The following is a 17,395-nucleotide window of genomic DNA, read 5'->3' on the forward strand; positions in this document are numbered from 1 at the left end:
ATTTTAGCTGCTGTAGTTCGTTAAGGGTCACTGGTAATTGTAACTCGAGGAAGAGGAGGAGGAGTAAACTATTGTACTCAGAATTCAGTGCTCCAAAATTAAGGGTCCGAAAGCCCCACTGAATACTATGCCTGCAATACTACGCTCACTTACCTGGAAGTAAGCCCAATTGAACTCAACTCATTGAAGCCGCATTGAACTTGGCTTTACTTTTGAGTAAACATCTATAGGACTGCTCTGTAACTCTCCCATTGATTGGGGGAAATAGGGATGTCCTTAAATTCAATAGGATTTAAATGCGCCTATTTCCCTCTGTATCTGTCTGCTTATTGCCTCTTTCTCATTTTTTGAAACAGGAACAAACATCAACGACGCCCTTCTCCGGGCCATCTTTATTTTAAATGAAGCTACAAGTCTAGGATTGTTGGATCCAAACTCTGTATCCATGATCGTGCTGGTGTCAGATGGAGATCCTACCGTTGGTAAGAATCCTGCGTCTACAATGTGGTCCTGTTGTTGTTGTTTAGTCGTTTACTTGTGTCCGACTCTTCGTGACCCCATGGACCAGAGCACGCCAGGCACTCCTGTCTTCCACTGCTTCCCGCAGTTTGGCCAAACTCATGCTGGTAGCTTCGAGAACACTATCCAACCATCTCGTCCTCTGTCGTCCCCTTCTCCTTGTGGTCCTAAACATGACTAACTAGCCTGTGGCACCACTGAGTTCAGTTAAACCTATTGTGTGCATGCATGCATGTGCACACACACAATATCCTTTCCAATGCCCATTCATGAATATTTGTTCTCATGATGCTATTGGGGCGGTCAAGCGTTTGGGGGCAGGGGGAGATTGTCTCACTTTTATTGTGCTATATCCCCTCTGAAGAGAAATAATGTGGTAGCATTGGGGAGAGCATCACAGCACAAAGGGGTTTTTTGGGTTGGGTGGCCAATCCATCAGGGATTCTTTAGCTGTGATTGCAGGGGGTCGGAATAGATCAGGGGTCGACAAGGTTTACCTCACCCGGGCCAGTTCACTCCAGCGGAGATCCCTCCATGGGCCGGGCTGTGAGTGCCAGTGATTTCCAGTGTCTGCATCTTCATCTGTGCAGACGCGATTTCCAGTGACTGCGTCTGCACAGACACGTTTAGCGCAGCGCGCGGGGACTCACCGAGTGGGCGGCTCGGTTTGGGGGTGGCTCGTGGACCGATTAAATGACCCCCCCCCCGTGGGCCGCTTGTGGCCCATGGGCCTTAGGTTGCCTACCCCTGGAATAGATGATCAATCAATCAATCAATCAATCAATCAGTAGCTGAACTGGGTTCCACAGTCATAAAAACGAAACAAAAAAGAGCGACAAAAATGCAAAGTAGATAGCAAAAACAGACAGCGTAACACTCAAAACAGAAGTGCGGCACTCAAATCGGAAGCGCAACACTCAAAATGGAGCACATTCAGCTTCCGAAAAAAGTTCACGAACCGGAACACTTACTTCCGGGTTTGCAGTGTTCGGGTTCCAAGTTGTTTGAGTACCAAGGCGTTTGAGAACCAAGGTACCATTTTACCAAGAAACAGCATCTTGATTTATTCTTTTCCTTCATTTTGGGACTCACATGCAACACTTTAATGGAACAGTCCTGGGTGAATGTGACCATTTCCTTCCTTTCCATTCCCCATCAGGAGAACTTAAGCTGCCTACAATTCAGAAGAACGTGAAGAAGAACATTCGGGACGATATCTCTTTGTTCTGCCTTGGTATCGGATTCGACGTGGATTATGATTTTCTGAAAAGGCTAGCTCATGAAAACAATGGCGTTGCCCAGAGGGTTTTTGGGAACCAGGAGACCTCATCTCAAATGAAGGTGAATTTCCACCCTCTCTCCCCATTATACAAAATTTCATGGAACACAAAGGAGGGTGAGAATGAAAGGAAAACATGACACATCCATCCTCTTTACAAAAATCATCATCATCATCATCTTATCATCTGGTTATCTGTTAAATTATCTGGATTTAATAGAACCAAAGACTTGCAAGGGTTGTTGGAGGACATCTAAACTAACTTCTTGCAGGTGCAAGAAGTTCAGGATCCATGAATAGATGGCTATCCAGCCTCTGTTTAAAAATACATCCTGTGAAAGTGACCCCGTCAACTCCCAGGGCAATCTGTTACACTGTTGAACAGCTTATACAATTAGGACCTTTCTTCTAATAGAGGTGTTTTAGCTTGAGGGGCCAGATAACTGTGACAAGTTGGTGAGGCAAACCCACCTGTCCATCACATGACACTCAGGTGTCTCATGATTGGCAGGTGGGTTGTCCTATCTATCTGTTGAAATCCCCTGCCTGTGGTTTTCAAACACCCAGCAGCCAGCTAGTTGGCTGTTGAACACTTAGGAATCACGGCGCAAAGGACATTAGCAGCAGCAGGCTTATTGCTAGTTCACGTTAGCTGAATAAGGGACAGGAGAGAACAAGAAGCAAGCAGTTGTGCTTACCTGGTTTAGCTGGCCAGTTGAATGTTTGCACACTAAAAATAGGACACCTGGAGGAACCCCTACAAAAAATAACTTTTATAGAATGAATGTAGAGGGTCTTGACTAAAGATTTTTGAATCCCATCTTCTCCTCCCTGTCCCCAGTTTCCTCACTGCTGTTCTGTCCTGTTCTTCTTAGGATACCAGATTCCCAGTACATTTCCGAGCACAATTCAAAGTGCTGGTGCTGACCTTTAAAGCCCTAAACGGCCTCGGCCCAGTATACCTGAAGGAGCATCTCCACCCCCATCATTCTGCCTGGACACTGAGGTCCACCTCCAAGGGCCTTCTGGCAGTTCCCTCCCTGCGACAAGCCAAGTTACAGGGAACCAGGCAGAGGGCCTTCTCGGTAGTGGCACCCGCCCTGTGGAATGCCCTCCCACCAGGTGTCAAAGAGAACAACTACCAGACTTTTAGAAGACATCTGAAGGCAGCCCTGTTTAGGGAAGCTTTTAATGTTTGATGCATTACTGTATTTTAATATTTTGTTGGAAGCCACCCAGAGTGGCTGGGGAGGCCCGGCCAGATGGGCGGGGTATAAATAATAGATTATTATTATATTATTATTACTATCTTGCACATGCCTGATGCAAGTTTCTCTTAAAAACCAAGCTGTCCTCACTTCTCCTCCTCGTTGGGTTTTGCAGAAATTCTACAACCAAGTCTCCACGCCACTTCTCAAAAAGCTGGAGTTCAACTACCCGCACGGAATGGTGTCCGATGTCACCCACAACACTTTCCAGAACTATTTTGGAGGCTCTGAGATTGTGGTAGCAGGAAAAGTAGACACTGAAAACGTGCAACACTTGCAGAGTATGATTACAGCCACTGCCGTGAGTATAGTGTTTGCCCATTTATCTCTTTCCCCAGTGCAGATGTTTATGCCACTGTGGGAAAGTAGGGGTGGGGGGTGAAATTTGAATCAGTTTTTTATTTACCAGGTGAACTGCAAACCAAATTGCAGCCATCTTTCAGAATTCACATCTGCAATGCACTTCTTCATCTCTTGCAACATGTACAGAAATGCATAGACTAGGTAAAACATATGTGAGATACATATCTTAGCGAAAATAACATGCAACAGATGCATTTTATTTGGGGGAAATTGCTTGCAAAATTAAGTAAATTAGCCAAAATTGCATATAGAAATGTGCATATATTAGGAGCAATTCTCCCTAAAATGCTGGTGAATTTTATTGAGGACTTTTAAAATCAGGAATTCCCAAACCAATATGGAAATGTGAAGAGCTGAACTTTTGATTGGAAAATGGAGAAACTAGAAATGGACCGATTTTCCCATTCCTGTTTTTGAAGGATGGGTAAGAAACACTTTATTTGCATCAACATAGCACCTGAGGGGAAGTTTCTCACAAAAGGTCTTTGTATCTCTCTTATTTCTCTTCCCCATTTTTAGTCCAATGCACAGCTGGTCTTGGAGACTCTGGCCGATGTTGAGGGACTGGATGAGTTCCTGAGCAAAGATAATCATGCAGACCCAAAATTCACTGAAAAGCTGTGGGCCTACATTACCATCAACCAACTGATGGCGGAGAGGTGAGAAGGAAAGCACTCAGTGGATTTCTTAGAGCCTTCCCAGAAGAGAAAGAATTTCTGTAATTCTAGCTCTGAAATAATGCTAGTTGGGACCGAGTACTAGTGATTCTGTGTACTGTACAATTAATACACATTCTGTGGAGTGGGATAGTGACTGGCTCAGTTTAAAGGCAAACTTGCTTAAATCACCCTTTAAGAAGTGCGGGTGGCGCTGTGGGTTAAACCACAGAGCCTAGGACTTGCCGATCAGAAGGTCGGCGGTTCAAATCCCTGCGACGGGGTGAGCTCCCGTTGCTCGGTCCCAGCTCCTGCCAACCTAGCAGATCGAAAGCACGTCAAAGTGCAAGTAGATAAATAGGTACCACTCCAGCGGGAAGGTAAACGGCATTTCCGTGCACTGCTCTGGTTCTCCAGAAGTGGCTTAGTCCTGCTGGCCACATGACCCAGATGCTGTACGCCGGCTCCCTCGGCCAATAAAGCGAGATGAGCGCCGCAATCCCAGTGTCAGTCACGACTGGACCTAATGGTCAGGGGTCCCTTTACCCTTAAGAAGCAACATGCAAACCGAAACAGTTTGAGAAATTCTCCCCCCACCGATATATATATATATATTCACAAATGGATATGGATATGAAAGGGAGAGAAACAAAATTTGACAGATTCACTCATTCCTTGGTAGTGGAGAGGGTTCATAGAATCACAGAATCATAGAAGGGAAGGGATCCTGAGGGTCATCTAGTCCAACCCCCCTGCAATGCTGGAATCTCTTTTAAAGCATCCATGACAGATGGCCATCCCACCTCTCCTTAAAAACCTCCAAGGAAGGAGAGTCTACAAGCTGGTGAGGGAGACCATTCCACAGTCAAACAGCTCTAACAGTTGGAAAGTTCTTTGTAATGTTGAATCGCAAATCTCCTTCCTTGCAACTTGGTTTGAGTCCTACCCAGGAGAAAAGAAGCTTGTTCTATCTTCCACACCTTTAAGATAATTTGTTTTTGTACCACCTAGAAACCTGGCCACTACGGCTGCCCTGAAAAGGAACATCACAAAGAAGATCTTGCAGATGTCTTTGGACCATCACATTGTGACCCCATACACAGCGATGTTGATTGAGAGCCCAAGTGGAGACGAGCTGATGTTGGCTGACTCGCCCCAAGACCGCAAAAGAGGGTGCTGCCCAGGTTGGTTCCACACTATTCCCAGTTGTCAGGGTACGACACAGCGCTACATAGGTCTGTAGGTAAAGGACGTGGGTAGTGCTGTGGTCTCAACCACTGAGCCTCTTGGGCTTGCCGATCGGAAGGTCGGCGGTTCGAATCTCTGCAATGGGGTGAGCTCCCCTTGCTCTGTCCCAGCTCCTGCCAACCTAGCAGTTTGAAAGCACGTCAAGTGCAAGTGTGCTGGTCCCGTGGGTTACCTGAGAGGCGAGGTCCAAGTCCGGTCCGTGGTTGAAGGTGCAATGTGAAGGCAGTCCATAGTAGCTGAAGCTGGGTGCAGGGCAGGGAGTCAGGTGAAGTCAGGAACAGGCATGCAAGCAGGGAGCCAGGGCCAGTCAGAAGCTCTGGCAGAAAAGCAGGACAGGGTTCAGGCAGGAACTAGCAACCAACAATGTTGCTCCCACAACTTGGGACTGGGGCTGGCTGGCTTTTACCTGCCCCGATCCTCTGGTGACTTGCCTCTCCTGGCCTGGAGGCGAACACTCCTCCTGCAGGAACTTGGTACTCTCTGCCTCTCTGCCCTGAGCCTCTGCAGCCCAGGAGAGGCTGGAGGGTTACCGGACCCAGAGTCAACCTCAGTTTCCTCTGCCGGGGCTGAGAGTGGAGCACCTGCAGGCAATGGGTCCTCCATCACCTCAGGAGCCAGAGCAGACTCAGCTGGAGCCTGCACCTGAGGATCCAGCGCAGGTGAGCAGTGGCGTAGCGTGGGGGGTGCAGGGGGGGCCGGCTGCACCGGGCGCAACATCTGGGGGTTAGGGTTAGGGGGCGCAAATCCATGGGTTAGGGGGCGCAAATCCACGGGTTAGGGGGCGCAAATCCACGGGTTAGGGGGCACAAATTACTTGCCTTGCCCCGGGTGCTGACAACCCATGCTACGCCACTGCACAAATCCACGGGTTAGGGGGCGCAAATCCATGGGTTAGGGGGCGCAAATCCACGGGTTAGGGGGCACAAATTACTTGCCTTGCCCCGGGTGCTGACAACCCACGCTACGCCACTGCGCAAATCCATGGGTTAGGGGGCGCAAATCCACGGGTTAGGGGGCGCAAATTACTTGCCTTGCCCCGGGTGCTGACAACCCACGCTACGCCACTGCGCAAATCCACGGGTTAGGGGGCGCAAATCCACGGGTTAGGGGGCACAAATTACTTGCCTTGCCCCGGGTGCTGACAACCCACGCTACGCCACTGCGCAAATCCACGGGTTAGGGGGCGCAAATCCACGGGTTAGGGGGCGCAAATTACTTGCCTTGCCCCGGGTGCTGACAACCCACGCTACGCCACTGCGCAAATCCACGGGTTAGGGGGCGCAAATCCACGGGTTAGGGGGCACAAATTACATGCCTTGCCCCTGGTGCTGACAACCCACGCTACGCCACTGCGCAAATCCACGGGTTAGGGGCCGCAAATCCACGGGTTAGGGGGCGCAAATTACTTGCCTTGCCGTGGGTGCTGACCCACGCTACGCCACTGCGCAAATCCACGCGTTAGGGGGCGCAAATCCACGGGTTAGGGGGCGCAAATGACTTGCCCCGGGTGCTGACGACCCACGCTACGCCACTGCGCAAATCCACGGGTTAGGGGGCGCAAATCCACGGGTTAGGGGGCACAAATTACTTGCCTTGCCCCGGGTGCTGACAACCCACGCTACGCCACTGCGCAAATCCACGGGTTAGGGGGCGCAAATCCACGGGTTAGGGGGCGCAAATTACTTGCCTTGCCCCGGGTGCTGACAACCCACGCTACGCCACTGCAGGTGAGGACCCTTCAGGCTCAAGCCCCAGCCCCAGCTCAGCTGGTTCTGGAGGCAGGGACTCCTGTGCAGCCTGGGATCCCTCAGGTTCAGCATCCGAGTCCAAATCCCAGGCCATCACACTAGGTATCGCTGCGACGGGAAGGTAAACGGCATTTCCATGCGCTCTGGTTTCCGTCACAGCGTCCCATTGCACCAGAAGCAGTTTAGTAATGCTGGCCACATGACCTGGAAAGCTGTCTGTGGACAAACGCCAGCTCCCTCGGCCTGAAAGCGAGATGAGCGCCACACCCCATAGTCGCCTTTGACTGGACTTAACCATCCAGGGGTCCTTTACCTTTTCATGGGTCTGTTGTAATTTCATTCCCTTTTTCTTACAGGTGCTTTAGCTGTTGGCCACCCCAAGCCTGAGAATTCCATCCCAGCTTGGGCCAAGCCCACATCCGGGGCAAAAGATCCTTCATCTCTCCTCATGGGCCCAACGGCATCAGCCATACATGCCGGTAAGAGAAAATGGGTCTCTGCATTGTGCTCACTCGCTCCCCCCTCCCCCCTGCAGTGACCATATGGGGGAGGAGAGTGCAAAACCTAAAGACAGGGGAAGCCACTGAAATATATTAAGCCCATTGTGATTTAGCCTGGAGAAGAGAAGGCCGAGAGGTGATCTGATAGCCATCTTAAAACATCTACAAGGCTGTCAAATGGAGAAAGCTTATTTTGCGCTGCTCCAAGGGGTAATATGTGAACCAATGGATTCAAAATCCAAGAAAGGAGATTCCAACCAAACCTTAGAAAGGACTTTCTGATGATAAGAGCTGTTCAACCATAGAACGGTCTCCCTTGAGAGGTTGTGGGCTCTCCATCCTTGGAGATTTTTAAGCAGAGGTTGGGTGGCCATCTGTCATGGATGCTTGAGTTGAGATTCCTGCGTTGCACCAGGGGGTTGGACTATCAGGGGTCAGCAAACTTTTTCAGCAGGGGGCTGTTCCACCATCCCTCAGACCTTGTGGGGGGCTGGATTATATTTTTTTTGGGGGGATGAGTGAATTCCTATGCCCCACAAATAACCCAGAGATGCATTTTAAATAAAAGGACACATTCTACTCATGTAAAAACACACTGATTCCCGGACCATCCGCGGGCCGGATTGAGAAGGCGATTGGGCCAGATCTGGCCCCCAGGCCATAGTTTGCCTACCCATGGACTAGATCATTATCAGTGCCATAAGCCACACATTCCATGTCTAGTTCTGGGCCCCAGAATTTAAGAAGGATGTTGACAAGCTGGAAGGTGTGCAGAGGAGGGAGACCAAGGTGATCAAGGGCAGGGGTAGGCAACCTAAGGCCCGTGGGCTGGATGCGGCCCAATCGCCTTCTCATTCCGGCCCGCGGACGGTCCAGGAATCAGCGTGTTTTTACATGAGTAGAATGTGTGCTTTTATTTAAAATGCATCTCTGGGTTATTTGTGGGGCATAGGAATTCGTTCATTACCCCCCTCCCCCCCAAAAATAGTCCAGCCCCCCACAAGGTCTGAGGGACAGTGGACCTGACCCCTGGACTAGATGGTCCTTAGGGGTCCCTATGATTCTATGACTTTATTTGCTGCAGAGTTTTGTCTGTGGGTTAGTAGGGACGCAGGTGGCACTGTGGTCTAAACCACAGAGACTAGGGTTTGCCGATCAGAAGGTTGGCGGTTCAAATCCCCACGACGGGTGAGCTCCCGTTGTTCGGTCCCAGCTCCTGCCAGCCTAGCAGTTTGAAAGCATACTAGTGCAAGTAGATAAATAGGTACCACTCCGGCGGGAAGGAAAACAGCGTTTCCATGCGCTGCTCTGGTTCGCCAGGAGTGGCTTAGTCATGCTGGCCACATGACCTGGAAGCTGTACTCCGGCTCCCTTGGCCAATAAAGCGAGATGAGCGCACAACCCCAGAGTCATCCGTGACTGGACCTAATGGTCAGGGGTACCTTTACCTTTACCTTTTTCGTCTGTGGGTTAAGGGGAAGGGGTAGCACTACGACTCTGTGGCTGACCCAATGCACAGTTGAGGCACTGGATGGGCAAGGCTGGTGGGCAGGAGGCTGCTGAGGGAGTCTTGCAGCAGATTAAACGGCAGCATCCCTGAGAGGTTCTTGCTCAGTACCAGCCGGTACCAGCAGCACAAAGAGGGGGACAGGAGTGAAACTGAAGGTAAACAGAGGAAGCTTGGAGAAAGCGAGAGTGAAGAAGGAGCCAAGAGGAGGTGGAAGGGAACAGGACAGGCTGTGAAAGAAATTAGGCTGCCCCAAGGAGCCTACTGGAAGGGAGGAAGAGGGAGAGAAGGAGAAAGGGGAGGTCTGTGGTAGCTAGAAGTAGACGTTATGTAAAGAGGAGAAGTCAGAAACTGGCCAGGAAGGCTGAATGAAAACAAATGAACAGAATGTTTCCAGCGGTGAAAAGGAATAACAAAACTCTTGAAATAAGACCCACCACCACCACCTGCTGGTTCTCTGAAGGGGGAGAGACCACCTGGGGTTCTGAGGACTCCTGCAACGTTAGCCAGGTAGCAGCTGACATGGGTCTTACAATGCCTGGGTATTTTATTTTTATTTATTTATTGCATTTATATCCCAGAGCTCCCTAGGAAGAAGGAGTGATTGTTAAACCACTCTGGGAACTGTAGCTCTAAGAGGGGGAAAGGGGGTCTCCTCACAAGTCTCAGCAAACCCTCAGCAAACTACAGTTCCCAGGATGCTCTGCAGAGACGACTCTTTGAAGCGTTATTGTTATGTACTGAGTTGAATAGGATCCAAAATGCAGCAGTCTGATTGGTCCTAGAACAATAGGATTCAGAATGCAGCAGTCTGATTGGTCCTAGAACAATAGGATTCAGAATGCAGCAGTCTGATTGGTCCTAGAACAATAGGATCCAAAATACAGCAGTCTGATTGGTCTGCAGGAGCCACCCAATCCAACTCCTGGTGGAAGTTAATCCACAACCTGATTGGCCTGAGGGGGAGACCCGGAATTAGCCAATCACGTGGGGCCCATTGTGTAAATAATGTATGTAAAACAGACATTTCGGGGGAACTTGCATTCCTCACTATGAGCTGAATAAAGAGCATGAAATCCACTCTTGACTCCGAGTATATTTCAGTTATATTACCACTTTGAATGTATAGTCCGATAGAAAAGCTGAGAGTTGTTAGGAGACACCCCCCCCATTCCCTTCACAAAAACTACAATTCCCAGAGTTCATTGTGAGGAGGGATAGATTGTTTAACTACTCTAAGAACTCTGTGAGGGGGAAAGGGGTCTCCTAACAACTCTCAGCATCCTTAACAAACAATCAATCAATCAATCAATCAGAAGGTCGGCAGTTCGAATCCCCGCAATGGGGTGAGCTCCTGTTGCTCGGTCCCTGCTCCTGCCAACCTAGCAGTTCGAAAGCACATCAAAGTGCAAGTAGATAAATAGGTACCACTTTGGCGGGAAGGTAAATGGCGTTTCTGTGCGCTGCTCTGGTTCGCCAGAAGTGGCTTAGTCATGCTGGCCACATGACCCGGAAGCTGTACACCGGCTCCCTCGGCCAGTAAAGCGAGATGAGTGCCGCAACCCCAGAGTCGGTCACTACTGGACCTAATGGTCAGGGGTCCCTTTACTTTTACTTTTACCCGGGCATCTAGAATGCTGGTGTGTTCTTTAGTTTATTGCTGCTTTTCATTTTTTGAATGTTCTGCCTGTTTTCACTCATAATTTTATTGATTTGTCCTTTTTGTAAACTGCTTTGAGGTTGTTGTTTGCAATCAAGCAGTGCATATATTTCATGAAATTAAAAATAAATAAACAACGGAACCCGCTGAGCTTTGCCCACAATGGGGCACCCAGTTTTGTCCGAGTACTGCTGTTTAAAAACAAACGTGGGGAAAGCCTGACTAATTATATGCAAAATGGTACAGATACAAAAGTATATTATATGTACTGAAGAATCAAGTCCCATGTAGCCCTACAGTCCTGCAACATAATTTCACAAGTATTAGCACATATGCGTTTTATATGTGTATATGCCTTGTTGTTATGCATCTTTCAAAGTGCTGGTTTCTTTCAGGATACCTGGAGTGTATAATATTATATGTATCATGCCATATACCAGAATTGTTTGTGTTTCTATCAGAGGTGATTTAAGAAATACACACACGAAAAACCTTGTTTCTCATCAGGCTCTTGGGTTGTGATGGGAATTAGGGGAGGGAAATTGACAACTTAAGTACATTGCCCTATATTGTTTTAGAAGGCCTTTATAATAGATTTTTATTTATCTTGTAAAATGTGTACATTCATGAGCATAGCTAGGGGGGCAGGAGGGCAGTTGCCCCCCTAAATCAAGTAAATACCGTATTTACTCAAATGTACTGCGCACCTTTTTTTGGCCAAATTACCGTACATCGCAAAAATTAGCATGCACATTAGATTTGATGGTGCATTAAATTCGATTGCAAGCTTGAAAAACACCGCTGACATAGCAAATACTTTCTGGGTTTCAAGGTTTTGAAAACTGAGGTGCGCGTTAGATTCGATGGCGCATTAGATTCACGTAAATACGGTAAATAAAAATACTTAAACTAACTGACCAATCACTTGGCAGATAGCTGAGTTCTCTCCCCCCCCCCTTCCAACATAAATTCTGGCTTTGCCCATGTGTATACTGGTCAATTGCAAGAAAGAAGAAAGAAAGAAAAAGAAAGGTTTATGATGCACAACTCTTCCTCTTCTTGCTGTCCTGACCAGGGCCATCTCTCCCTGGGGTGCAAGGGGTGCGGGGCACCTGGGCGACAAATTCCGGGGGCGCCAGGTGCCTGCCGCTGAATCCACCTAAGCTCTTAATTATCTCCCTCTGGGATGTCCAACCGGTCGACCACGATTGCTGGGTCATTTCCGTTCTCTTTTGCGGAAGAGCTGCAGAATCAATGTATCTGGCGCCCCCCTCTTACATCAAAATTTGGGGGCACTGGACGGATCTTTGCACGCCAGCAGTGCATATGCTAAAGATGGCCCTGGTGCGGACACACCCTTATGGTGGAGAGAAGGATTCTCTTGCTAGGTGACGCTATGGTTGTGCACCTTTAAAGCCCTTTGTGGCTTAGGGCCCTCGTATCTATGGGACCGCTTCTCCTGCTCTGCTCCGCTGAGGACCTTAAGGTCCATGAATAACCACAGTTTAAAGGACCCGCGCCCTAAGGAAGTCAGACTTTCCTCCACCAGGGCCAGGGCCTTCTCAGTGATGGCTCCAACCTGGTGGAATGCTCTGTCCCATGAGACTAGGGCCCTTCAGGATTTAACCTCCTTCTGTCGGGCCTGTAAGAGAGAGCTATTCCACCTGGGCTTTAATTTGAATTCAGCCTGATCTTTTATTTCCCTTCTCTTCCCTCCCCCTCCCCTTTTATGAAGATTACCCACTCTGAGACCCCACAGCTAATTCTCCCCTGGCCTCCTCGCTGGCCCAAGTAGGACCAATTCAGCCAGCTAGCCCTGGGGATTATCTAACTGATTTTTGATTTTTATTGTTATTCATGTTTTTATACTGTATTTTATGCTGCCTTTATAATTGTTTTAAAGTGTTTTAAATTTGTTGTTAGCCGCCCTGAGCCAGGCTTTTGAACCGGAAAGGGCAGGGTATAATTATTATTATCATCATCATCATCATCATCATCATCATCATCAAGGCAGTGATGGCTGGTGCCCTTTGAGGTTAGTTGGGCCGAAGGCAGGGAGACCAACAGCAGCTGGAACCAGAGGCACTGTCTTAATTCTAGTCCCCCCCCCTTCTGCCCTGCTGAGTTCCACAGGAGCCACACTGAGACTAAATGGGAGGAAGCCAATAAGCAGAGCAAACCCTCCATAGTGGTTGTGAGTAAGGAGGCAGAGCGGCAAGTGAACCGAGGGAGGGTTGGTGAAGCAGCGCCCCATTGACCCAAATGGACCAGCCTCTACTGCTTCAAAGTTTGCACTGCTAACTCCTTTTTTAAAAAAAATTAAAAATGGCTGCGTTGGGCACATTTGTGGTAACGATGCAAATGTTAAAATGAGAGCTGCACCGTTAAATAATAATGATAATGATAATGATTATTATTATTATTATTATTATTTATTAATTATTTATTTATTATTTATACCCCACCCCCACTCTGGGCGGCTTCCAACAAAGTATTAAAATACAGTGGTCTGTTAAACATCAAAAACTTCCCTAAACAGGGCTGCCTTCAGATGTCTTCTAAAAGTCTGGTAGTTGTTGTTCTCTTTGACAACTGGTGGGAGGGTGCCACTACTGAGAAGGCCCTCTGCCTGGTTCCCTGTAACTTAGCTTCTCGCAGCGAGGGGACCGCCAGAAGGCCCTCGGTGCTGGACCTCAGTGTCAGGGCAGAATGATGGGGGTGGAGACGCTCCTTCAGGTATACTGGACCGAGGCTGTTAAAGCGAAACCCAAACGCTCTGTGGTTAATGCGCTAATTGCACATGACAGTTATCTTCTGGTTTATCTGAACAGGATCCTTAGTTATTGGCCCAGCACCGACTGACAATTCCATCCCATCTTGGGCGAAACCTACGGTGAAACCTCAGGGTCCGTTAGCGGCTGTCATGGGTCCAACTATTTCTGCCATACATGCAGGTAATAGATGTTGGACTCTTTCCCTCCCCCCTTTTTTATCGCCATCTGGGTTTCCTCACTTCAAGGTGGCTGTGTGTCCTCCTTTATGAAGGGAAGTCCTCTGTCTGAAGGGTTGTTGGCCCAAATCTAGATACAGAACCAGAGAGAGCATCAGGAGCATTAAAACTTACTCCTCTACTGCCGTCTGAGCATGTGCTAATTTAGAAATAGTTACTGTGATTTAAGGGACGTGGGTGGCACTGTGGGTTAAACCACAGAGCCTAGGACTTGCCAATCAGAAGGTCGGTGGTTCGAATCCCCACAACAGGGTGAGCTCCCGTTGCTCGGTCCCTGCTCCTGCCAACCTAGCAGGTCAAGTGCAAGTAGATAAATAGGTACCACTCCAGCGGGAAGGTAAACGGCGTTTCCGTGTGCTGCTCTGGTTCGCCAGAAGCGGCTTTGTCATGCTGGCCACATGACCTGGAAGCTGTACACCGGCTCCCTTGGCCAATAAAGTGAGATGAGCGCCGCAGCCCCAGAGTCGGTTACAACTGGAGCTAATGGTCAGGGGTCCCTTTACCTTTACTGTGATTTAGATGCATCTTGTCATAATGGAGGAAAGTGTGATGAGGGGCCTTTGTCTAGCTGCTCAGACTGCAGCTATGTCTGGGTTTTCCAACACATTTTGCTGCCCAGTTCCCATGCGTCCAGGAAAACCCATTGATTGGCCACTGACACTTAAAGTATTATGATGCATTCTGTTCCAGTGATATAAACATGGGCCATTTTTTAATGAGCATGGGGGCATTTAAAAAAAAAAAAGACACTTCAAGAATTAATTGCATTTGGGTGTTGTTGTTGTTTTAGCAGCCATAACTAAGAAATATGCAAGAATTATGCCTGCATTGACATAAGAACATCCCGCTTTATATTGTGGAATAAGGAAATTTTTATACTGGCAACATAAAACCAGGGTTTGTCGTTGTTGCATAGACTACTGATATCTTTGAGATAGGACATTTTATTTATTTCTTACCCTGATATATCCCCCATAAAGCATTAGCTTTTAGGATAAATAAAGAAAACAATGCCCAGCCATGAATGAAGATGGCAATTAGTGCGTTACTAACGATGCGGTTGGTTCTAAGTCATCGTTCTATGGCCAACGCCTCCAGTATTGCCAAGGACACCTTTGCTGCGAGGAGTACGTAACTGAAACGCAGCTGCGGTTTCCATTCTGACAATATTTCCTTCTTCCAAAAAGAGATTGCTACTGACCAGAAGGATAATTATATTTCCCCAATCTTCTCCCACAACAGGACCTTTACTTTTAGGCCAGTCCAAGCCTGGTCATTCCAACACATCCTTGGGCACAAAGAACCTACCTCAAAGCGGGATACATGCAGGTAGAAGATACTGTGCTGGATTTCCATCCCACTGTCTCTGAACTCAGCTGGGAGGAGGGCAGAGGCAAAACTAGAAATAGTTGCCTCTCTGGCGCCACCTACTGTCAGTCTTCCTGCGTTCTACCCTTGGCTCTGGCGCCATCTACTGTTGATCTTCCTGCATTCTGCCACCACTGTACGGGGGTGAATGTGAACATGGGAGCGAAAGAGTTTTTAGGGGGCTACATTTGAGTAGGGGAAAGAGTGTCCCTTGGTTTCAGCCTGGGGTGTACATGTTCTCTTTTTATTCCATATCCCCAGCTAAACCAGGGGGCTTCCCACTGACGTAAATAGAAATGATGCGAGGAAATCGGATCTTTCCATGTGTTGCAATAAATCTGTGCTTTCTTTAATAAATCTATGGGGGGAGAGTGTGGAGTAATAATAATAATAATAATAATAATAATAATAATAATAATAATAATAATAATAATTTATTTATACCCCACCCTTCCGAGTTCAGAAAACTGGGCTCAGGGCGGCTAACAACAAATTTAAAACACTTAATTGATGCAACAAAAAGCAGCATAAAATACAGTATAAAACGTGAATAACAATAAATTGTTGTGGGGTTTAAGCTAGTCCAGCAAAGTTGGATGTGCTTTGTCTGCCCATTGTCTAATCCAGCACTGATGGGTACACAGAGAGGAAATATTTAACCCTCTTCCTTTGCCAATGAAGCTCTCCCCCACAGCTGCTACCCTCCGCAGAAAACTTCGGGTGGGGGGAGGTTTCAGAAGCATGGAAAGGGTTAACTCCTTGCATGCCACAATCCCAATTCTTTTTTGCACCTGTGGCTGCTATAGTTAAAGAACACCGGACACATTAAATGATTCCATGCAATTAACATTGTGCGCTTTTCTGTTTGGTCCTAAAATCCAGAGAACAATTTAACGGCTGCTCAGGCTGGGGTTTGTTGGTCGCACGTTGCAGAGGAGTCACATATTCTAGCAATTCGAAAGAAGGAAGTTTGTTGCCACTTCCAAATAGTTTTCTTTTTGGAGGAACCACAGTGGTGCATAGACAAGTCAATTGGCTCAAAACTGGGTGTTATTTGTAAAGCGCTGGAGCGAAAAGCTCCAAGATCAAGTTGGTGGTATTGCAAAGTTTGTTTTCTCTTAGAGCTCCCTTTGGGGTGGGGTGGGGTGGGGGTTGTTTTCAGTTACAGTGGTACCTCGGGTTAAGTACTTAATTTGTTCTGTAGGTCCGTTCTTAACCTGAAACTGTTCTTAACCTGAAGCACCACTTTAGCTAATGGGGCCTCCCGCTGCTGCCGTGCCGCCAGAGCACGATTTCTGTTGTCATCCTGAAGCAAAGTTCTTAACCTGAAGCACTATTTCTGGGTTAGCGGAGTCTGTAACCTGAAGCATATGTAACCCGAGGCACCACTGCAATGCAGAGTTTGGAAATAGCAAAAACCCATTTGCAGGTGCAATGTGTGTCACACAGGGCATGATTTAAGAGTGGCATTGCGGGGTGTAATTCATGATTGCTCTGTGTATTCTCTTTTGCAGTTCAGTTTTGAGATCAGCCTGTCTGATTCTCACTTATGTCTTTGCCCTTTTGCCATTGCTTTGGGCAGTGATTCCCAAACCGGGGGGTATTGCTCCCCAAGGGTCAACACAGTTACAGAGGTGGGGGTGGGGTGGGACTAATAGACTTTACGAAGGTGGCATTACTGAATCAAGTTCATCAGTTTCGTTGACTTAACTAAACTAAATAGCTTTAACTGGATTTTGAATGAATGGCCAATTGATTGTTACTGTTTGGGCTTTGTTGTCTTATTACTGTGGCTTCTGCTATTCTAGATAAGGCTTTTTACAGGGTGGGGGGGGGCGCTGCGGATGAGTTCATGGAACCAAGGTTTAGGTGGCCAAAAAACGGTTTGAGAACCATTGGATCAAGAACTTCTTTGCAGAAGATTGACAGCTTTAGGAAGGACCTCAATGCAAATTGTGAGCTGCCCAGAGTGGCAGGGGTACAAATAAATTTATTATTATTATTATTATTATTATTATTATTATTATTATTATTATTATTATTAATTACATTCTATTGCATAAGCAATGGAAGATTTTTTTTACTCAGCAAATACTTTTGGTACTCACCCATGCATCGATCATACACCATTTGTTTCTGTCTGCAGTCGACAACGATCCCCACTTCATCATCAACCTGCCGAGGCAGCATAAGAACATCTGCTTCAATATAGATTCCGAACCTGGAGCGATCCTGAACTTAATTTCAGATGCCAAGTCCGGTAAGGGAG

At 47.6% G+C, this 17,395-nt stretch overlaps 1 protein-coding gene across 2 annotated transcripts in view; it reads left to right on the forward strand.

Moving 5' to 3' along the window:
* Positions 1 to 17,395, forward strand: part of ITIH2 (inter-alpha-trypsin inhibitor heavy chain 2) — a 40,941-nt gene that overhangs the window by 19,036 nt on the left and 4,510 nt on the right. Inside the window, exons 11-19 of one of the 2 annotated variants that reach the window (XM_081209896.1) lie at positions 357 to 482; positions 1,679 to 1,860; positions 3,182 to 3,367; positions 3,949 to 4,088; positions 5,097 to 5,269; positions 7,438 to 7,560; positions 13,580 to 13,702; positions 15,001 to 15,087; positions 17,273 to 17,386. In XM_081209896.1, the coding sequence (XP_081066022.1) occupies positions 357 to 482; positions 1,679 to 1,860; positions 3,182 to 3,367; positions 3,949 to 4,088; positions 5,097 to 5,269; positions 7,438 to 7,560; positions 13,580 to 13,702; positions 15,001 to 15,087; positions 17,273 to 17,386 (1,254 nt within the window). The remainder of the gene's footprint in view (positions 1 to 356; positions 483 to 1,678; positions 1,861 to 3,181; positions 3,368 to 3,948; positions 4,089 to 5,096; positions 5,270 to 7,437; positions 7,561 to 13,579; positions 13,703 to 15,000; positions 15,088 to 17,272; positions 17,387 to 17,395) is intronic. The other variant, XM_081209897.1, reaches the window with a different exon arrangement.

This window comes from Podarcis bocagei (assembly GCF_964188305.1).
Source record: "Podarcis bocagei genome assembly, chromosome: 10".
NCBI lineage: Eukaryota > Metazoa > Chordata > Lepidosauria > Squamata > Lacertidae > Podarcis > Podarcis bocagei.